The 22,980-nt window shown below is 46.4% G+C and overlaps 2 protein-coding genes across 3 annotated transcripts in view; one reads left to right on the top strand and one right to left on the bottom strand.

Annotated features, from left to right (window-relative positions):
- CHIC2 (cysteine rich hydrophobic domain 2) overlaps positions 1–1,540 on the bottom strand; it is a 515,980-nt gene extending 514,440 nt beyond the window's left edge. For both annotated transcript variants that reach the window (XR_010430384.1, XM_064653987.1), the window contains exon 1: positions 1,290–1,540. Coding sequence is in view for 1 of the 2 variants with exons in the window: in XM_064653987.1 (XP_064510057.1) it covers positions 1,290–1,408 (119 nt within the window). In the remaining variant the exon portion in view is untranslated. The remainder of the gene's footprint in view (positions 1–1,289) is intronic.
- Positions 1,541–18,884: 17,344 nt separating this feature from the next.
- GSX2 (GS homeobox 2) lies at positions 18,885–20,858 on the top strand. Its single transcript, XM_064653998.1, has 2 exons — positions 18,885–19,578; positions 19,782–20,858. The coding sequence occupies exons 1-2, from the start codon at positions 19,122–19,124 to the stop codon at positions 20,120–20,122; spliced, it is 798 nt and encodes a 265-aa protein (XP_064510068.1). The 5' UTR covers positions 18,885–19,121; the 3' UTR covers positions 20,123–20,858.
- The last annotated feature ends 2,122 nt before the right edge of the window (positions 20,859–22,980 follow it).

Raw genomic sequence — 22,980 nt, 5'->3', positions numbered from 1 at the left:
ATTAGAGATGAAACCAATGTTTGCCTCTGTTTCACTTCTTTATAGTCTTCATTTGTGAGTATGAAAACTCTCTAATTGTGGTTTTGTTCTGTTTTCCAGAAACAGGCTAAGGCTACGGGCTTATTTTCAGTGAATCACTGGTACAACTTCTGTTCACAATAAACAGAGTCATAAGCTGAACACACTGACTTCATGCTTCTGTTCCTTCACAGGGCCTCCTCAGCTTCCTGCCCCATCTATGTTCTTTCAGCTCTCCAAATCTCTCTCAGTCTATCCATGACTTACGTCCTCTTTTTAATCAGAGAGCTAACTGTCCTGTCTGGCTATTAGTATTCATGCCAACCAGATATTAAAGCAGCAATGTACCCAAGTGCCACAAAACTACTCTAAATTTAACCCTGGATTTCTGGGCAGGTCAGTATCTGAAAATCAGTATTTATGGGACTCAGAGCAACAGACTACAATCCCTTCAACTTTTGTGTCTCTATTCCCAGACTAGTCCTGCTGAACACTGAACGCTAAAAAAGAAAAAGTTCGCACTACTGAGTCTTGTCTCCAGCTTGATATTTCAGCTTCTGATAGTATACCTCATAACTGACAACAACTACACTTCAACTGATTGAAGGAAAGATATCCTCATCTGTTACATTATGGAAAAGTACTACACGAGCTGGTCACTGGCTGCTTGACTGTCAGAGATACCAAAAATTCACAAATCAAAACTAAAGTTGCTCCCATGGTAAACACAGTGAAACAACACATATCAATCACAGCTTCACATAATTTTACATGTACCTATCAAACTGATGCCTCTTCTTTGTTAAAGCCCTCAGAGCTATATTAGCGGCCACATGTTAAACGGGAGTGGGAAACAGGTACATAAATAACCCTAAGCAATAGTCCAGCCAGTCATGTGCTGGCACATACCTGTTATACACAGGAACACAGGCACCTGACTTCCTGACAGCTCATCATTTTGGACAAATACTTCACATTCCTCCGCCAGTCACAGCCCATGCCAGCCTTGTTTCCTCAGCGCCTGGGTGGAGGTTTGCACCCGCTTGCGAGTCCCAGGCGGCTCCAGCTGCCCGGCAGGGCCGGGAAGAGCCCCCTCGCAGCACCATGGCCGCCGGGGAAGGGCAGCAGTCCCGGCCTGGCGCTCCCCCCGCCTGCCCCCGACTCGCCCCGAGTCGTCCCCGCGGGCTCGGAGCCCCCGGCCGCCCCCGTCCCGCCGCCCGGGCCTCCTCCACCGCCCGCCCCGGCCACGCAGGCCCCGGCGCGGCCCTTACACGGTGACATGGCCGGAGCCGCGCACCACCACCGGGTCGGGGGAGTACTTGAGGAGCTGCTCCTCCAGCGCCCGCTCCTCGTCCTCCTCCTCCTCGTAGATCTCATCAAAGTCCGCCATGGCCGGGCCGGGGCGTCCGCTGAGACAGAGGAACCGGGGCGACGCGACGGGAGCCGGCCGCGGAGGCGGGCGGGAGGGAGCGGGCGGGGCGCCCCGGGGCCGGGCCGGGCCGGGCGGCGAGGCCGCGGCGGGGCTGGAGCGGCGGCGGCTCCGGGCGGGGAAGCGCCCGACACCCTCCGCGGGGGGAGGGGCGGGGCGGGGCAGGAACAACAACAACAACATCCGGCCGCGCGCCCCGCCCCGCCCCCCGCCGCGCGGGGCGTGTCCGCGAGGGGCGGGGGGGCCGTGAAGGGTGGGCGAGTCCGCGGCCCCAGGGATTTGCGTTGCTCGAGTTTCGCAGACTCACAGAGTGGGTCGGGTTGGAAGGGAGCCCAGCGGGTCATCTGGCCCAACCTCCTGCTCAAGCAGGGTCATCCTAGAGCAGGATTGCATCGAGATGGTTGTTGAATGTGAGGGAGACTCCACAACCTTTCTGGGCAATCTGTTCCAGTGATTGTTACCCGCACAGTAAAGAAGTGCCTCCTTGTATTCAGGTGGAACTTCCTGTGCATCGGGTTCTTCCCGTTGCCTCTTGTCCTATTGCTTGGCACCACCGAGCAGACTCTTGACACCCTCCCTTCAGCCACTTACAGACATTGATGAGGTCCCCTCTCCTATCTCTTCTCAAGGCTGAACAGGCCCACCTCTCTCAGCCTTTTCTCATAAGAGAGATGTTCCAATACCTTAATCATCTTTGTCACCCTCCACTGGACCCACTCCAGGAGCTCCATGTCTGTCTTGTCCTGAGGAGCCCAGAACTGGACACAGCTCTCCACAGATGGGGCCTTCAGGGTTGAGCAGAGGGGCAGGATCACCGCCCTCAGCCTGCTGGCAGTGCTCTTCTTAATGCATCCCAGGATACCATTGGCCTTCTTGGCCACAAGAGCACAAGGGTTTAGCCCCTTTTTGGGTCTTCATGAAGTCAACCAAGGGCTTTGGATACCTGCTGTGAGCTAAGGGATTGCCCATTGGGCCCTCTGACCTAGTGGAGGGGAATGTGGGGGAAGTGGCCCTTGCCATGGCCAGTCTGCTCACACAAGGTCTGGGACCAGGTGTCTGCATGTCCCTTGGTGCTGTCAGTGCCTCTGTCTGCCATTCCTGCAGCAGCCTTGCAGCCCTCCATGGTAGGCACCATGCCAAGGCCACTGTTTGCATGGAGTGCAATGAACAATGAAATTGCAGAGGAACAACCCCTTTAGGACTACATAGATGAAAGCTAACCAGAAAACCCTAAAAATGGTGGAGACTTTTGTTCTCTCTCTCCAGTTTTGTTATTTTTCAAAACCAAAACTTAAAGCCTGGAAAACCAGAGTGAGCATAATAGCCTTAGCAACAAGTAGGCCGTCAGCTGTTGTAACAACAGCAGAAGGCAGTGCTGACAGGGGATTCAGTAGTAGCAGGAAAACATTTTAAAAAGGGAGAGCAGATTTTTTTATTTTACAGAGTTGACTAGTGGATCATATACTTGCAGCAGTATTTAATGTATAATGTCAGAGGATTCAGCCCCAAACTGTCAAAAAAACAGGCAAATCTGCTTTTCATAGAATCATAGAATAGCCTGGGTTGAAAAGGACCTTAAAGATCATCTAGTTCTACTCCCGCTGCCGTGGGCAGGGACACCTTCCACCAGACCAGGTTGCTCAAGGCCTTATCTATCCTGGCCTTGAACATTTCCAGGGATGAGGCATCCACAACTTCTTTAGGCAACCTGTTACAATGTCTCACCACCCTCACAGTAAAGAATTTTCTCTCAATATCTAATCTAAACCTACCCTCTTTCGGATTAAAACCATTCCTCCTTGTCCTGTCACTACGTGCCCTTGTAGAAAGTCCCTCTCCATCTTTTTTGTAGGCCTCCTTCAGGTATCGGAAGGCTGCAATTAGGACACCCCTAAGCCTTCTTTTCTCCAGCCTGAACAATCCCAATTCTCTCAGTCTTTCCTCACAGCAGAGGCGCTCCATCCCTCTAATCAACTTAATGGCCCTCCTCTGGACTTGTTCCAACACCTCAGTGTCCTTCCCGTGCTGGGGACCCCAGACATGGATGCAGCACTGCAAGTGGATTCTTATAAGACTGGAATAATAGGGCAGAATCACCTCCCTGGACCTGCTGCCTCCACTGCTTTGGATGCAGCCCAGGATACAATCGGCTTTCTGGGCTGCAAGTGCACAATCCTGGGTCACATCCAGCCTCTCATCCACCAGCACCCTCAAGTCCTTCTCAGTAGGGCTGCTCTCAATCCATTCATGTCCCAGCCTGTGCTGCCCTGGCCCAGGTGCAGCACTTCGTACTTGGTCTTGTTAAACCTCGTGAGATTCCCATGGACCCACTTCTCGAACTTGTCCAGGTCCCTCTGGATGGCATCCTGTCCTTCAGGTGCGGCAACCACACCACTCACCTTCGTGTCATCTGCAAGTTTGCCAAGGGTGCACTCAAACCCTTCATCTATGTCATTAATGAAGATACTAAATAAGATATTAAATAAACTATTAAATGTTCCCATAAGGACACCTGGGGGACATCACTTGTCACTGATGTCCATCGGGACTCTGAGCCATTTACCACTACCCTCTGAATGCAACCATCCACCCACTTTCTTATACATCTAACAGTCCACCCCTTAATTTCATCTGTCTCCAATTTAAAGAGAAAGATATCATGGGGAACCACGTCAAAGGCTTTAAAAGTCCAGATAAATGACATCTGTAGCCCTCCCCTTGTCCACTTTCATCAGTGTGAAGGGAATTCTACATTCCCCTTTTCTTTCCTAGTACTTTACTTCATATATCTTAATTACAATAGCCTCTTTCTCACATTAGATCATTTTTCTTCTGAAACCTTCAGTTCTTTTTTCCTGTCTTGTTACAGTATATCAGAGAATCATAGAATGGTTGGGTTGGAAGAGACCTTAATGATCATCTAGTTCCAGTCCCCCTGCTAAGGAGCAAGGAACCTTCCATGAGACCCAATTGCTCAAAGACCCATCCAACCTGGCTTTGAACACTTTCAACGATCGGGTATCCACAACTTCTCTGGGCAACCTGTTCCAGTGCCTCACCATCTTCACAGTAAAGAATTTCCTCCTAACATCTGATCTAAATCTACCCTGTTTTGATTTAAGGCCCCCTTCTATCGCTACAGGCCCCAGGAAAAAGTCCCTCTCCAGACTTCTTGTTGGCTGCCTTTAGCTACTGCAAGACTGCTATAAGGTCTCCCCAGAGCCTTCTCCAGGCTCAAAAACCCCAACTTTCTCAACCTGTCTTCAATGAAAAGGTGCTCATCCCTCCAGTCATCTTCGTGGCCCTCCTCTGGATTCGTAATGCTGATCAGCTTATTTTCTGGAAGACTACATTGCCACTTACTCTCCATTATTCATAAAGATCCTCATGGTGTACTTTTCAGGAATAGAGTCTGTACAAAGATATGATGGTGCTTATTGCTCTGTGTAAAAGCAGGGTAGAAGCAGTGTGGTTGTGAGAGAATCCATGACACTGTCTGTGCTGTAAAGGAAAAGGCAGCATCTTTTGCTGCTACACTGGAAAAGTGTGACAATATTTTTGTCATGAGCTACTTGTAACAGGTTTCGTTTGCCAAATAGCAGAATTCTACAGAATTACACAGAATTCCCAGGAGTAATACTGTGCTTTCATACTAGTATGCTTACGTGTGGTTTTTCTTACCTAGTTACTGTTCTTAAAACGTCTCACACGTAGAATTTGGATTTAACAGGACTGATGACTCACTCATTCTGTCTAACATTCCTGAAACTTAATACTGACAAAAACAAGAGAAACCCACTGACTTCAGTGAAGCTATGCCTCCTCGTCCCAGCTCACTCTACAGATTAATTTGGTAACCTGTTTGTTTTTAGATGCCTATTTCACAGTAGCATGCAGGTAATGAGAGTTAATACTGTGAAGCACTATGCTGGCAATCTTGAAAATTACATTGGAGGGATGGGCTTACCTACATCACACTTGAGCCCTTGGAGCAGCGCTGCTTGGCATGACAAGCTTGGTTATCTGACTTGATGGATTTGAGATAGGACAAAAAGAAAGTCCCAGGACCCTTGATTAGTTCATTGCATTAGGTGTACATTACTCGCCTAACAAATGAAGTTCCATGGTCTGCAGTTTCGAGCTGTTCAGTATGAGGTAGCCTTTAACAGATGAAGAGCTGTGGCAGGTATGACATAGAAGTGCTAAGTTTCTAGGCTGAGTTGCCCATGATGTTTCAGCATGTATTCTGCAGCACCTGCTATGCTCAAAGTCTTCAGCACTGGTCTCATCAGTACTGGACCACTCTTAGAGGCAGCCAGTAAACTCATTTGGTGCAGCTGGTGTTCTACCACATACTGAATAAGGTGGGCCTCTCCTCTGTTTGAAGAAGTATCATGTCAGTCATCACTTTCTCCACTGCCAATGCCTCCCTTCCATGCACCGGCCCTGCCACCTGCTACACACTCCTGAGTGCCTTCACATCATAGCATTTGCTTTGGACTGTTTTGGTATCTACTCTGACTCAAAATGGTAGGACACCTTTTGCATTTATAGTGCATTGTCTTTTTTCTAGGAACAGGGAGGGTAGTGCCGGGCTTGTACTGATTGCCTTTTTAAGCCACTTACTCTCTTTATATCTAAAAAAAGAAGGTAAGCCTAAAGTCTAGCCTGAGGAGCACTGTGCTGCTGTTCCAGGCAGGAGTGCCCTCCGTCCTCAGTGAATTTCCTTACTGCAGTAGGGGAGAATTGGTATCATGCACAGCTCTCTCTGACTGAGGTACTTGCTGTCCTCAGAGTTGCTCTGTAAGAACTGCGTACCGTAATCTAAAGGGAACTTTAAATCATCGTCACATTTCTTTTTATGTAGCCCTTTATTCCAGTTACCTCTCTCTTGCGATGTCTGCTTTATTTATTTTCCTCTCTTTTATTGTTTGTAACTCTCCTTTTCCTGTGTGCTTCTTTCCCAGCCCTCCCTTTGTCATTGCTTCTTTCCCCTGCTTCCCTCTAACATCTTCTCTGTTGTCACTCATCTCATTCCTCCCAGGATCTTCATTTTGTTTCTCCATCTTTTCCTTTGTTAATTAGTACGTTGTTGGACTTCTGAAGGAAACAGTTTCATGCAACAGGGCCTTAAAGAACAAGCAGCATGTGCAGAAGTAACCTTGTTCTTTGAACTCCTACCACCACTCAACAGCAAAGCAAAGCTGGTGGAAACAGCTTCTCTTTTCCTGATTAATTAAGAGAAAAGAGGTAGTCAGAAGGAAATCAAGAGTGGGTGGTGATAGCAAGGGAAGGGGGCAAGCAGGGGAGGATAGGATGGTACAGCAGCCAGAGAAGGGAAGATAGAAATAATAGACACCACAGGGGGAGTTTAGCAAAGATACAGGACTGTAGCAAACCTCTGAGGATACTCACAACAGGCTGTGCTTTGCTTGGTCTGCCCTAAGACCTCCTCCCACCTCAATCCCTTCCCTTGACACAGAGCCACTCACCTGTGGATTGGCTCCTCTGTTCTGCTTAAATGTCCCATTGACCTCAACAAATCTGGGAAAAATGCATCTGATAATGTAAACATTCCTGCTAATGGTATTGGTCACCACCACCATTTTAGTTTTAACAAAATAAAATAAAATAAAATAAAAATTAGATTTTGATTACAATATTGCAGAAATGTGGAAAGCAGGAACAGGAACAGGTGCTACAAATAACAAAGCAGAACTTACTGCACAGGATTGCACAGGATTGCATTTGTTTCTCTGATCAGTTTCATTGTGTCATTTCTTGCTGATTAACTCATTATTTTGCAAAATTTCTGTAAAACCACTGGTAAACTAATCAATATTTTCTGTGCAAAAAGCAAAGGAAAGTCTTAACATCAAACCATTACAGTAAGTCAGAGTTGTGTTGCTGAATTATGATGCAGAATTGAGTAAAAAGATATGTTTAATATCTCCAATTACTGTCATTTTTATTAGCTTTTTCCTTCTGTGTAGCAATTTATTTTGTTTTCCTTTTGGTCCAGCTTCCTATATTGTGTGAGGTTAATGAGAAGAGTTCAAAAGATACCTCTATATAGAAAATAGTATTTCTGAAAGACACCCTTTTTAAGTCATAAATACAGTACAGAAGGCATAGATTTCATGTAAAGAGAAAAGCTGATACTTCTTTTTCAGAATTCCATAACATATAAAAAAAAATGAAAAATAGAGTCCTTACAGTTTCAAGTCTGTTAAAACTCTGGATGGGTGCACTTGGATAGTCCTGCTCTTCCAAGGGCCACATGACAACATGATACTGAAGGCAGAATCTCCTAATCCATAAAGAATTTGTGATATGCTTGACTTAAAGACCTACTTGTGTTTCACACAGCCTACAGGCAAGATGAACTCTTGCCTGTTTTTATGCATGACATTGGGTTTTGGTTTTCTTGTAAGACTCACTGACGTGAAATATGTATGGCCACTTGTTTCTTCACTTCCTGTCAGTACTAGAACCTAGTATAGCAGAATCCTTGCTGCTTGATTTTGCTTTTAATTTTGTTTGGGTTTTTTGTTTGTTTTTGTTTTTTCTATAATCAATTAAGCAGAAACACAAAAAAGTTTTTCATTTTGTTTGAGTTAAATCTAGCATTGAAATCAATGGGTTTTTTTCAGTGCTGGGGGTACAAAAGCTAAAGTCCACTAAAACAGAATATAAACAAAATCATATAAACATACAAAGGGAACGGCAAGTAGTAGGTTTTAGAGATATTTTTAAAAGAGCAAATGTACAAAAATGTTCAATCCTTTCTTTTGAAGATCATCTTTGAGAACAGGATCTGTTAGAAGTGCTGAAAACAGTATCAAGGAATACTGCAGGCCAAGTCCTCAGCTGGATGTGTTAGAGATACAGATGCTGTTACTTGGGTAAAGCTGTGGTCAACTTCTATTCTAGAAAAAAACAACAATACAAACCCCAAACCAAAATGGCCAATGACAAATGCAAGCCTCTTCTAGCTGCTATTGAAGTGAAGAGTCATACTTCCCTGAAAGTCAGCAGGGATTTTAAATTAATGTCTTTATTTTAACTCGTTTCTTTGTTTTTCCATCTTTCAATGCCTCATCTTTTAGTTTATCTTTATCTTGAGGACAGTTGTTTTCCTCTTGGTAAATATGACTGAATGACTAAGCTGTTTACTCACCATTTTAAAGAAACAGTGAGTGACTACTTAACTATTGCGGCTGGACTGCAAATCTCAAAGTCACTGTAAAAAGAAGTAGCTTTCATATGATGAAATTTTTAAAATAAGATTTATAAATCTGTATTAAGGTGAAATGCCTTCATGTAACATATTTTAGAGAATTAGACAATGCCTCTGTCAATATTTTCTTGAGAATAGAAGTTGCAAAAGTTTTTATCCTGCTTAAAGGCAAATACCCTCCACTATGCCACCCACATGTACCCAATCTGTTGGAAAACTAGAACTATGTAGTCCTTTAGGACTGAGAACGTAATTCTTTGCCTGTCAGATTATTCTGACCAATTACATTATAATTACTTCCTCATTAGTTACTGTGACAAATGTTGATCTAAAGAGAAAGGGAAGCATGTCTTTAATTTAAAATCTTCAAAACATGAACAATTGAGATTTCCACTAAACAGTCTTATGTTCATTAATATTTGGGCAGCTAACATATTCATTCCTATAGCATATAAGCATAGAGAGATTTCTAGCACCAGACTCCTTCAGACATATCAATTTTATTTCCTTTTGAACACTTTTAAAATAGCGTCTTTTCTGCTTCTAAGTAGATATTTTTTCTCTCTGATAGTATGAGGCATGATCCTCAAAGCATGAAAAAACAGCTGTTCTTATTATGAGAAGTTGTTTAAAGCATGAAAAATTCACTTATAGTAGAATATATTAAGTCCTAGAGCATGAAGTCCCTAAGGAAGGTAAAGAACAAATAACAATTCCAACCTCTGTGGTAAAGCATGAGAGAGGGGAATAATCAGCAACCTAAAAATAAACTTGCTTTCCTTTCAGAACAAGAGAGACATTGGAAAGGACTTGCCTTTCTTCAGGATTCAGTTCCTTCTTTGAGTTAATTTTTGGCTGCTAGCAGTCTCACCCTAAGCATTGGCCTGATGTAGCAAAGTGAAAATCTCTGCTTTATCCAGTCACCATAGGAATGGTACAGTTTCTTGATGTGCATGTGAAGCAGCAGCAGAGGAAAGAATTGCACACCTGATTCAGAGGCACTTCATGATCAGATTCATTGCAGCTAGTTAGAGACATATGAGTAGAGTTGTTTCCTCCCCTCAAAGAGACTAGAGTATCAATTCCAACCTGCAGCAGAGAACTGAAGTTTGGGTACCTGATCTGTTTGTACACAATGGCCAGCTTGTACCAGAATGTCTTTGCAAGCAGGAGAATAACCTATGTAAATCCATACCCAGAAAGGAATAGGGAAGCTGTGTTATGCTTCCTTTGCCCAAGGAGTTATTAAAGTAAAATCAGATTCAGCAGACTCTTTGCAGTTCTTCAAGGTGCCTTATGAAGCACTGTTATATACTGCAAGATGCTGAAAAATCCAAGATTTTGGGTCAAATCCTAGTTCCACAATTTTCTTGTTTTGGGACCTTGGACAAAATTGATTGTTTGAATCTGTAACTCTTTTCCATGGTGGGTAAATTACTGGCAGGACTCTTCATTGATTGGGAAGCTCCCAGGGTTTTTTTTCCACTGGGTAATACCTTAACACACAAGTGTTGTTTCTGTGTGTACATCTAGGAAGTGTGATCATGGCTTTTATTTTTATTTCTTTGAAATATCCTTGAAAGACCTTTTGTAGCTCTGGAGAATGAGCTGACCTCTTTTGTTCCCCTAGCCTGAAGAAGGTCATATTTTGTTTAACTAACCTTTGAAAACACCATGCCAAATTCTACTCCCACTGCACCATTCAGAATAACTGCAGACTTATTCTTATGTCTCTGAACTAAAAATAATATTTTACCCAAATATTTACCTTCTGGCTTGTAACAAGTCTGTCTTAGTATGTCTGAGAGTGCAGACAGTCATACCTCTTAAACACTGTAGTGTTAATTATATTCTAGACACATAGGTGTTTTAATAGGAATATTAGTTCTTTGGCTCAGCTGAAGTGTAACAGAGAGAACCTGGACTGCTGAAGTGGAGATAGTTGTGTCTGAACTGCTCTTCAAAGTTTGGGCTCCTTTTGCCTGATGGTTTTTTTTCTAGTCAATGTATAATAGTAATTATATTTTGTTTGCACAATAAAATTGTGACTTATACCATCTTCTGGAAGTTTAGGTTCCAATACCTTTTCTTTCTTCAGAGGCTCCATCCTGTTTTAGGTTATTTTTTTTTAATTTGTTTTAGTGTTGTTCTGGTTTTTTTCCTAGAGTTGAGCTCTAAATTTTATAAAATAATTTTCAAGACTTTCCATCATTCTCTTTCCATTAGATTTTGGCAAAGCCTCAACATTACAGCAGACTAAATAAGCTTCAAACTAATATACTTACACAAGATCATAAAACGTGAAATTACTTTGTTCCTGATTTTTCAAAGCGAAAGCTTCAAATACAAGCTTGGACAATGTATTCATGATAAATAAGAAGAGGCAGGCTATGCAAAACTTTTTTTATACATTGTTTTAATAAAAGCCTTTATTTTAGATTCATTTTGACATGCTCATATTGTGCTCTTCTTCAAAATGTTACTTTCTTCATAGGAAAGCAAGAGGTGGGTTACCTCTAGCCTGTACTTCACTGAGACTCTGCTTCCTGAAACTTTTGGGTTTGTTTCTTTATATTAAATTGATGATACAAATACATATAAAAGGATGAATGTGATAAAGGGCTGCTTCCAGCTACAGGCATTAGAGATTTGTTTTCACATAACAGCTGCTTGGGCAAAGCTAAGATTATATTGTGCACAGAGAACTGGAGAAATAAGAGGATAGATTTATTTCTTGTACAGGTTTATAGATTGTATCAAAATCAGACAGATGTTTATTCTGACACACGAAAAATCTGACCATTTTGGTACATATGGCTTTTTTTACAGTTCTTAACATCAAATATAAAAAGGGAGAAAAAACCACAAACAAAACAACAGTTCCTGTTGGAACAGAGGCAGTATCCAGAACACTAATCATGTTATGAATATGCAAGGTATTAGATAGAGGACAGGGAGGGTGCAGTAGAGTGCTGCTTCCAGATGTACTCTAGATGCTCTGTGAACCTTAGTTTTCAGGAATAAAAATCCAGCATATTTCTTTGAAAACACATTCCCTCAAAAAATCAACAATTAAAAATTAAGTCAGTACTATGTCAAAATGGATATTAAGCAGTGTTTGTGTGTGTCTCCAGAAAAAAATCCTGTAACTTCAGGCACTGTTATATAACAGTCAGAAATGTGTCACGTTTTCTCTTTAAACTATTTGTGTTTCATATTCACATTGTTAAATCCCATCATGAATTCCAGAACTTAATTTCTCTCATACTTAGAAGGGTCTTTTTGCTTTTTTTCCAGGCTAAATTTCTACACAACCAGAGTATATCCACTTGTTCTTGTGGTGATACCCTTTTTTACACGGAGTAGCTCCTCTCTCTTGTGGATATTTACCTCACTGGTACAAGCAACAATCATGTCCCCTCCCTCCGAGTCTTCTCTTCTCATAAGGTTCCATGTTGCTCTGATACTGTAATCCTAAAGCTGTTCATTGGACATGAGTTAGTCTTTTCTGAGATGGACATGGAAAAGTGTCTGCTACCCCAGACAAGGTTTCTCCATGCACAGTGTCATGGACTTTGACCAGCTACATGGGTTTCCTCATGCATGGTTGGCATCTTTCAGAGTCCATATGCACAGTATTTCTATCTCCTTAGTGAAATGCCCTTGCCTATTATGCTCTGTGATAACTGTCACTTGACCATACCATCGTCATGTATCATAAATATGGATTAATGTGTCCAGGTTCCTCAGTCACAATGTCAAGTTCAGCCAGGGAGCTCCCAGCTTATATTGGTTTCGTCATTGCAGTTCTTCCAGTATGGCACTCCAGTCTTCACAGGTACTGACTTCAGTTCTTTCCTATGAATAGTGAAGTCCTATTGACTGTGGCAAGAAATCAAATTAAACAAAGTAGTTCAACTACTTCTTAGACTATCCTTGAGGAGCTCCATCATAACTGTATTCCTTTCTGCTTTCTGAGTCTTCAGGATTGATATCATCTCTCTTTAGATAATTCCTTCATCACTCTACAGTTCTTGAACTATCCTACCTCCATACTTTCATTACAGGAAAAAGGAAGAAATTATAACCATTTTAATTTTTAGGTTGCATGAATTGAACTCAAAACTCATATGATTTTCTGGCTGTGAAATAGTTAGCTCCTACAATATGATTATACGTTTGATGGCATCTTCATTTTTTCTCATAAGCAACATTTAATGTCTGTACCTGTTAATCTGGCTTTAGAAAAAGTGGCACTTCCTCTGGTAGCAAATTCAAAAGACTGCTTTTTGGTCACTGTCAAGCCAAATACTTTAACCTAAGCATGACACGTAAGGATCAAAATGCATGAGGGCTGAATTTCAAGGATAGAAATGGAGTAAGATGTTTAGTATTACACAGAATCTCATGTTCTTTGTTATATTGGGGCCTGTATTACCACAAAGTATCACTCTCATGTTGATTTGTGCGACATCACTTGGTAAAACCAAAACTGGAAGTGATTGGTGTGTTCTAGAGTCCACAGCAGCATTTTGAATCCTTGTTCTAACTCACATGAACTTGGGGTTTCCATCTCCCAGCTTAAATCTTCACTGAGGCTGCTGTAGGGGTTTAATTTTACCCCCTTTAAAGATACACCACTACAGCTTTCCCTCATACACATTATTTGTAACAGCTAACAATTTTACCTCTTTGTTAATGAAAACAGGGCCCAGACCACCTGGAGTGTCTGGCCTGATGTTGCCCCATGTCTGAAGAATGGTAGGGACATGGCAAAGCCAGGCTCAGAGAAATATCAGACCAGACTGTGGTAATAATTTCACTGGGTATTTCCTCCTTTTTCTGCTCCACACAATCTCTTGTAGAACAGCGCAGAAACAACGCTGTAGACTTCACTGTGGTAAGAAGGCACAGACAAGTGCTTCCAGACACTAGGGGGAACATATCCAAGAGCTAACACTCTTCTTAAGAGGGTTGAAGAGGAAGAGAATTAAGGCTTACACACCTGTATTTAAGTGCAGACCTGATTGACTTAGGGAGAACCTCACAAAGTAAATAATGAAAGTTCCCACTCTAGATAAAAAGGATAGCAGAATTAGGCCTGCTGGCTGGTCATTATGTGAAAGATAGTTGTCACTGTAGGCCTATAGGTGAAAACAAAAGGCATGGATTTGGGCTGTAAAGGGAGAGAGGCAGAAGGCTGCGGCTGGAGCTTTTTTGAAGCACTCACTCAAATGCAAGTGATCATAGTTGCCCTGAAGGACTCATATAGAAATTTCCTGCTAATGGGGTGGAAGAGTAACTTTGTGTAAGGCAGCAACAATGTGGAGTGGTAGCAGCAGCATCTCTCCAAGGGGTGTGAAGGGGGTGAAGGAGGGAGCAGGTTTCTTCCTAGAGAGAAGTGGTCACTCCCGCTCCAGCTGGAGCTCCATGTTCCACCACTCTCCACCACCCCTGCTCCACGAGGTGCTGGAGGGCACTGGGGCAAGAGGGGTTCGGCAGTCCCGGGAAGGGCAGCCAGGGGCCTGTCCTTCCTGACTGCAGGGGCATCTCTTCATTTCCTCGGATATGGCCTGATTTCCCGGAGTCGGGGTGGGGCTGCTGTGCCAAGTCGAGGTGGGATAATTTATGACAGAGGATGGAAGCAAAGGAAATCTCCCACGGAAGGGAAGGGCACAGGGCATCTGCATCTGCAGTAAAGGGCAAGAAGTGGTCTCCACGCTCCTCAGCCCGCAGTCAGCCCTCAAACTCTTGGGTGAGCCCACTGGCCGCTGCCGGGCTGCGAGCCGGTCTCTGGGGGGAGGCTCCACGTCCCTGCCTTCCGGAGGCCGAGGAGAGAAAGGCTGGTGCCCGGAGATGGGCAGAGCTTGAGGGGTGGTGGGGTCTCGGCCTCGGCTCTGCTCTGTTTCCCCAGGCAGCGAGGAGCTGGGCAGGCGGCACTGCACGCTCACATCCGCGGGGCACGACTCCCATCCCCGGCGCGGCAGCCGCCAGCCCCTGCCCTTAATGAGATTCTTTGAAATCCAAAAAAGCGAGATTTAATGTTACATCCTTATCTTTGGAGGAGCGTGGTTTTCTTGCCGCGGCGACGTCACTTGTTAAACAATCCGCGGCTGAGCCCCTGAAAAGACAGGCATTGCACCCTTCGTGCTGAATGCGCTTCTCAGTGCGCATAACGCCAGGGCCTTTTGATGTCTCACAATGCGTGTTACGCCCAAAGATTGTCTCTTTGGACAGATCTACAACGCTTGGCTTCATGTTTGGAAGTTAAATGGACAGCGAGGTTGTTGAAACTCCCACGCTTGAAGCTGGCGCAGACACTCGGTACTTTCGCCCGTTACTTTCCCTGAGTGAAAGCGGCAGGGGTGGAGGGAAGGGGCTGCTGGTTTAATCCGTGCTCCGAGGCAAAGGGAGGGGGGAAAGCAACTCAGACCAAACTTTTCCCCTCTTTTCTTTTCTTCGCTTTATTCTTTGGCAGCCTTAAAATAAGAGCTATGTGCAAAGCGTGCGCCCTGCCTAGGTAGCTTGTGTCTCGAAGTCTCTGGCAATGTTGCTGCTCCATGAAATCAAAATTTATGATTATTCAAATGTTGGGGACTGTGAAAAGAGAGGAAGAAAGAGAGAAAATTAATATTGCAGCTGTTCTTCTGATTAATGAGAGATAATTGCTCATGAAAAGTCACCCCTGTGGCATTTTGTTGTCTCCTGGATCTTTGTTCTTTTCCACTATTATTGAGGACTTTCTTGAAGACTAAGCGGTTCTTTTCAATTTTTGGTATTCAGAAAGTGTTGCTTGGTTACAGATAATGGAGAAATCTCGGGCTATATTGGGTAAGATGTGCCACAGACAGCAATATCACAATACCACTTTTAGAAAAGGATGGATACAAGTTAACGATGCGCTTTCAATAAAACATTAATAGACTTGTTCACGCTTTTATAATGACCTCCTTAATGGGAGCTGGGGGCAAGTCCTGTCTTTTGCTTGCGTTCACTTCAGAACAGCCGGCGTCAAGATCGCTTATCACTTTGGAAAGTAATAGGAAATCAATGTTAGAGTAGCGAATAAACGCGATTATAGAGCAGGAGCCCGCGGCCCCTCGTTTACCCACGCACGGCTTTATTTTGAGCGGGGCTTTCCCGTACGGAAACTGCCCCAGCCCGGGGTGCATCCTGCCAAGCACTGTTTGCGACCACGGCTACTCTGTGGGGGTTGTTTTGGGGTTGCTGTTTTGGCCTTTTTTTTTTCCTGGTCGAAACTTGTCCCCGGGCTGCGGCGCTTTCCACGGAAGCAGCTCCTCCCGTGAAGTCAGGGGAGATGCGCGCCTAAAAGCCGTTGCTTTCGCCGAGCGGACATGGCTTTTTCTTCTGCCGAGAGCTGCGGGGGTTGGGGGAGGGAAGGGAAAGAGTTGCTTTGTCATTTAAGCCGTGAATCTCTTCTACATAAAGGTGTTAGAGACATCTGGAAGAAAAGAGGGACCAGCACCCAGTCCTGCGCTCGGCGGACCAGGGGAGCGGCTCTGATGTTCTTTTTGAACTGCTCCACTTTCAAAAGGGGGCAATTTCGTTACATTCTCATTTGTTACACTGTCTTGAACTAAAGGCAGACAAAGCTATACTCTGTCACCCCGAGCAGAATGAAGGGAATCAAAGGATTTTCCCTTAAAAGGACTAATTTTCTCCTTGAATTATGAAAGTAATGGCTAGGTAACAGCCTGTGCTCTGTACCCAACTGCTTAATACCTTCTAAATCCTTCCACGTGGCTCTCCCAGTCGTAGCAATTAGAGCTCATTATAGGCTCATAAGAGCTCTCATTTCGGGGATTACTTAATGGACAATGAAATTTTATCGGACAGAATTATTGAAAAATAAAATTGTAACGAGGCCGATGTGATGTGGGCGCACGCCTTGCATCATTCCGCCTGGTTTGGGATGTCTTTACTTTCAAATGACTTCTTTTCTTGCTCTAGCTTTCAGGGGTAGGTTTTTCTTAGTGTTTTCCCCTCTCTCGCTCTCTCTTTTATCACTGCACTTGGTTTATTATAACAATTACAAATTGCAATTTTGATCTGACTCTTACTCTGTCTGCCATCCCTTACGACAGCCCCTTCCCCAGATCCACTCCATCACTGCAGACAGCTTTTTCCACTGACATTTGGGCTTATATTATTATTGTTGTTATTATTATCATTTTCCAGAATAGCCTCTCATAAAGGAAAGTAATACATGAATAAAAATAAAATAAAATAAAATGCAGATATTAACTCAAATCTTCTCCAGGTAAGTTGTGTTTCAAACGGGAGGAGCCAGACAAAGGAGTCCCCTGCCTGTCCACGGTGACCGTGACTAGCATCTCACCGGCCCCACCGGAGCTCAGGAGGCAGAGCCCCCGTGTATCCCGGGGCCGCCGATCCCAGGGCCTCGGCGGCGGCACGGACAGCAGTCCCTGGAGCTCTGGGGTCTGACGGCTCCGGGGCCTCGGCTGGGCCCTCGACAGCGGTTTGGGGAAAAGTAGGTGAGGTCGGAGCCGACCGGCCTAAACCCCGCGAGCCCCTAATTGTTGTCACAAGACGCGGGATTAGCGCATTGCTGGAATAACTGCCTGTTTACACTCCGGAGCCCCCGCCGGCCGGTAAACACTTTCTAATTGAATTCTAATCACATTCAAATAGCTTCATAACCAGCCTCAGCTGCAATTCATAAAACTTTAATTGCCATCCATAAATCCTCAGATTGCTGAGTGCGGAGTGTCCCTAAAAACGCTGTTGCATCGTGCGTGCTCGGGGAGGTGCGGGGGGGGAAGGCGAGCAGGGCTGGGGGACAGCCGGCCCCTGCTCAGAGGGACCCGCACAGTGGCACTGTCCCGTGGCAGGTTGGGGACGGGACAGCACAGTAGGGCGAGACCTGGCCCTTCTCTTAGCAAGGCTCGAGTTGCACAGCCGAGCCTCCCTGGTCTCGAGCGCCGAAATGCCGGCTCCACCAAGAAGGCAGTTTTATTTTGCTGGGTTTTAACAGCGAGAGAGTGGGTGTGCGGGAGGGCTGATAGGATGTCCGTGGTCCGATCCGGCCCTTGCTCACGACAACGGCTTCTGAACACGTTTCGGCTATTGCTGCACTCCCGAGACTATGCTCAGCCTGGTAATCAGGCGTAGTCTGTGTTTTCTGCTTTAGAGCACAATTGTCGCTTCCCTTTCCCGTATCAAGTGGGATGGGATTCGCACTCGGTTTTAACGGGCGCTTCGCATCTGCCAAAGAAGAATACGATCGCCCTTCTATTAATGACAAGTGTCTTCTTAAACTCCCATAAAACAGGTCATTGGAAAATCTGCGAATACCTTGGCTTTTTAATGCACTCTGAAATGCTTCGGAGCCACCGACCGTATTTAGCTGTTTATCCAATTTTACTTTGAGTGATTGCTTCAGCAAACTTGGTGGAGATCAAAGAATCCCTCCCTGACATGTTCGCTTTTCATTAGCGCTGCGCACTGCGGTCCTGGAGCGGGCGGGGAAGTTCATTTGGAAGTTTTCCGTTTTGATACCATTTGGCTGAGAAGTGTCCAGATATTTGAAGGCTTTGTCCGTTGCAGTAATTGCCAATTTGACAAGATTCACTCGGGGTGAAAAGGGCGAGGGGAAAAAAAAAACCCCAAACACTCAACCCACCCGACATGCATAGGTATGCGCGGACACACTAACGCGCGCCATCCCTAACTTTATACCCATGTTTGCATCTGTGTCCCTGGCTCCTCTGATGCGGAAAGGGCCTCCTGAAGGAGTCTTGAGTGCAGAGAGTGGACCAGACTGGAGAAAGGTGTTGGTCCCAGGCTTCCGTGGGATCCACGGCTCCTTGGGTGTTATTTGACTGGGTGTGAGTGGGAAGACGTTGACCCGCATCTTTTAACGCATCACCTGTTCTCATCTCTTGTTCCCTCCTGGAGAAGGAAAGGAGCATTCTTCTCGGGAAAAACCCAACACCCCGGGTTTGTTGAGAGGGGAATATGCCTGCGAGCGCGACGTGTAACGCGGCCGTAGGGCAGCCGCCCCCTCCCCTCTTTCTCTGCTGCTATAACTTATCTGAGGCGGAGGCGAAGGAGTGAAGTCATCGGGCAACGAGCAAACACGCACACTTTGCCGCCCCCCTACCCCGCTTTGCCCCCCCACCCCCCCCCCGGCAGCCTCTCCTGCCGGCCTGGGAACCCGGGGAGATTTAGATCTGCGAGGCTTTCAGCCATCACGTGTTTAAATAGTTGATATAAAACCCCGGCGCAGGGGATCCAGGCGGGGGAACTTTAAGACCAGCCCTCTCCAGGGACCCTTTTGTTCAGCTCTCAAACATAAGCACCTTCTCGACTCGCCAGGACTTCAGTGGCAACTTGGCCAAGCAGGAAAATCTCGACTTCGGAGAGCCGTCCCCGGCCTCGCAGCCCTCCGCAATGTCCCGCTCCTTCTACGTCGACTCCTTAATCATCAAAGACTCCTCGAGGCCGGCTCCGTCCCTGCCTGAGCATCATCACGGCCAGGACTTCTTCATCCCTCTCAGCATGCCTTCTCCCCTCGTCATGTCGGTGTCGGGCCCGGGCTGCCCGTCCCGAAAGAGCGGCGCCTTCTGCGTGTGCCCGCTCTGTGTCACCTCGCACCTGCACTCCTCCCGTGGCGGCAGCGGCGGCGGCGGGGCCATCCCTCTGCTCAAGAGCCAGTTCCCCACCGCCGCAGGCGAGGCCCAGTGCTGCCCGCGGACCGGCCACGCTCACCACCCGCCGCAGCACCCGCCGCCCGCCGCCTCCGTGCCCGCCGCCGCAGCCCTGGGACACCCTACGCATCACCCACCTGCCTGCGCCGCCACCACCTACAGCGTCAGCGACCCCCGGAGGTTTCACTGCCTCGGCATGGGTAGGAGCCCTGTGGCCGCCGGGGAAGGGGGGGCAGTGGGAGAAGGGGGTCCCCCGAGGGAAAGCGGCTGCCCCGGGTCGGAAAGCTGAGGGAGAATGTCTTTTCTCCTTCTCTCTCTCCTTCTCCCTCTCTTTCTCTCTCTCTCCCTCTTCCCCTTTCCCCGTTCCCCGTCACGCTGAAGTTCGCGCTTCTCTCCCATTCAGGAGGGTCCGAATCCAGCCAAATTCAAAACGGGAAACGTATGAGGACAGCTTTTACCAGCACCCAGCTCTTGGAGTTGGAGAGGGAATTCTCCTCCAACATGTACCTGTCCCGGCTGCGGAGGATCGAGATAGCCACGTACCTGAACCTGTCCGAGAAGCAAGTGAAAATCTGGTTCCAAAACAGGAGGGTGAAGCACAAGAAAGAAGGCAAAGGCACCCAGCGAAACTCTCACGGGGGCTGCAAGTGCAGCACCAGCCAGGGGCACTACCCCCGGTCGGAGGACGAAGAGTCTCTATCCCCCTCATCGGCTACAGAGGATAAAGAGGTCTCCCCGTTATGAGCCCGGCTCGGAGTTCCGCTGCCGCCGCCGGGTCCCAGCCCGGAGCCGGGTGGCGGCACGGCGGCTCACCTGGCACCTCTGCCCAGGGACGGCAGCCCGCTAACCTGCCCTCCCTGGCCCTCGCCAGGGAGATTAACTGTCATCCCTTTGCAGTAATAGAAAGAGATATATAAATATATTTTCGGAATGTAAATGTTTTAGTCGTGAGAGTTCAACTAAAACGTTATTTATGTAACCCCAGGACAGAGCACCTGCTCTTCCTAACATGTAACATGGGACAAGACTCGCGTGGCCCAGGGTGCCTTCCTCCATCTGCCCCCAAGCAATTTAAAGGCAAAAAACAAACGCATTTGGAACCGATAAGCGAGGCATCAAAAACTGAAAAGCAAACTAAAACCTGTAGAGAACTTTTTGGGCGGACTTCTTAACAAAAATAAGAAAAGACATAAAGATCGGTCGTTTGGGTTTGGAACGACTGTTTGTCTGTGAATAGTTTTATATAAAAATTATATTTATATTTATTTAAATAAATGAGATCAGACGAGAATTTAATTTTTTCTTCTTATCCCCCCACACCCACCTCCACCTCCAAGCACCAGCCCAGTCCCAGCAGCGAAGGGGACTGGCTGGGGCAAGGTGCGTTTCTTCACAGTTCTTTGTACGGTGAAAGCATCGCTGTATATGTGTCAGATCTCCGTAAAGAGCAAAAATAAAAGCCATCGGCTACTAACAGGAATATGTTTTCTCTTCCCCTGCGACTCGGGCCGGCTGCGAGGTAGAGAAGGGGGGGGGGGGACTCCACTCCAGCCGGAATGCAAATGCAGCCTTGTCCTCTGAGCCCAGCAGCTTTGTGTTCCTTCACAGCCAGAGCCAACGCATGCCCTCCTGGCGACTGACAGCTTTCTCCCGTCTGCTCGCTCGGCAACACAGCGTCAGGGACACCCGCCTGCCACTGGCCCAGGACCGCCGATCCTGGCAGTGGGACTGGAGCGAGGGGCTGCGCGCCAGGATTCCCCGCACCGCCCCGTGTCCCGCCGTGGCGATGCTGCCCGGCCCGGTTGCTCCATTCAGCACCACCCAGCTCTTCCCCCTCCGAGGAGGTTGCCTGCGTACATCGGCCCTTCGCCAGACTGAAGCTCTGCTTATGTTATTCCAGGGCGATGATACACAGAAATAATTGATTTTTTTTTTTTTTTTTTTTGTCTCAGGCACCAAGACAGTGTCCAGTGTTTTCGGTGTTGATCTCATTCAAGTGCTTGCCCAGACTTAGGGAACAGATCTGAGGAGAAACCCACTCTTGCAGCACCTAACCACAGGCCCCATCCTACCTCTGCCTTGGACGACCCATCCCGAGCTCCTAGAACATGGCTGGTGCAGAGCAGGATGGAGCTGGAGCTAGTCAGTCCCAAATAAGCCTCTTTATAACTTTTTTTCTAATTCCTGCCATACTGGTAGACAGCATATGAGCAAATCAGAAGTGCCTTTTGCATGCTATGTTATTCTCTGGTCACTTCTTTTCCTTGGGTGGAAACACAATCCCTCTAATGCAATCTACACTTTTGACTTCAACCTCCAAAACGGTGGCAAAAACTTTTTGGTAAATAATTCTGTCAACAATCCCTACATTTCTCCTGTTTGATCCCTAACTTCAGAGCTTCAGCTCAGAGGTAAATCTCCAATTTGACTTGCCTGCAAGCACCCTGAATGCTGGAGAGAGATGCAGCCGCACCGCACTGACACTTGCACTGCTTGCCTGTCTTGGAGGAGAGGCCAGGTGCACGAACAGGGCTGGGGCAGGATAGAGAGGGCCTGGTGTGGGCACTGCCCCACAGCCTGGACCAGCTTTGGGGCTTGGGGCAGAGGCAGTGTCCAGCACAACCACAGTGTGACAGGAAGGGAAAGAAAAAGCAGGACCAATGTTCCTAGCCTGGTCTTAAAAAAACAAATACAAAATCTCACTGTTCCATCTCACTACCTTAGCTGAGTACAGAGGTCAGCAGCCCAGATCCCATGAGCATCTGGGGATGTTGTTTACCGAAGTGGCAGTCCCCTCACTTGCCAGCCTGGGGAGACCAGAGGGCAAAAGGCTTGAAGTCCTTGTGATTCCTCCCAGGCAAACTCATGGAGGGTCTGGCTGAATGGGTTGCACCCTCTTTCCCTAAAATCTGCTGAGGTGGTCTCTGGAAACTATCGTTCTTCTGCTTCAGTTCACCTGTGTCTAGCTTGCTTCTATAATCACAATGGGTCTTTTCCAACCTCGAAGCTCTGGGAGCTTATTTACACAAGAAGTCCTGCCCACCCTCTCAGCAGTGTCATCCCATTATGTAAGAGGGGGGACTTAACAGGCCTGCAGCAGCCTGGGAAAACAAAGCTTTGCTGGGTGAGAAAAAGCATGACAGTCTTTGAAATTAAGACTTAGGGATACTGGAAAACTCAAAGATATTTTAAAACTGTAAAGATACAATTGGCAGAGTGTATGTGTATGTGTACACTGTTCCACAGTGTAACTCTGTGGAAACACGCACCTCAGTGAATAAACTGGTATTTCCCTCTGTTTCTAGAAGATACACAATAAGGAGTCTCTTCACTGCAGTATTCAACAATTTCTTAAAAATAAAAAATAAAAGGAAAATGAAGTTATGTCTTATAGTAATCAACGGTTTTGTATGTACCTTTCAAGGGTTGAGAGGTACTAGTGGCATATGATTATTGCACACAGGCTCTGTTGTTGAGACAGTTGCTTTAATCACCAGATTTCGTTTTGTTTCAAAGTGAATGTTTCATGCTAAAAAATTTGGAAAAGAGGAATGGTGCAATGGTTTGCCCTGACACATCTCAAAAGGCTGGTACAACCAGCT

This window comes from Pseudopipra pipra, chromosome 4, assembly GCF_036250125.1.
Source record: "Pseudopipra pipra isolate bDixPip1 chromosome 4, bDixPip1.hap1, whole genome shotgun sequence".
NCBI classification, from domain to species: domain Eukaryota; kingdom Metazoa; phylum Chordata; class Aves; order Passeriformes; family Pipridae; genus Pseudopipra; species Pseudopipra pipra.
Note: the sequence above shows the minus strand (reverse complement) of the source record. Positions and strands in the feature narration are given on the sequence as shown.

What these genes read in the sequence shown, in the direction of transcription:
- GSX2 (XM_064653998.1), top strand. Translation starts at nt 19,122, where the DNA reads ATGTCCCGCTCCTTCTACGTCGACTCCTTAATCATCAAAGACTCCTCG. An exon ending in GTTTCACTGCCTCGGCATGG is followed by an intron (nt 19,579 to 19,781) that starts GTAGGAGCCCTG and finishes TCTCCCATTCAG; the next exon opens with GAGGGTCCGAATCCAGCCAA.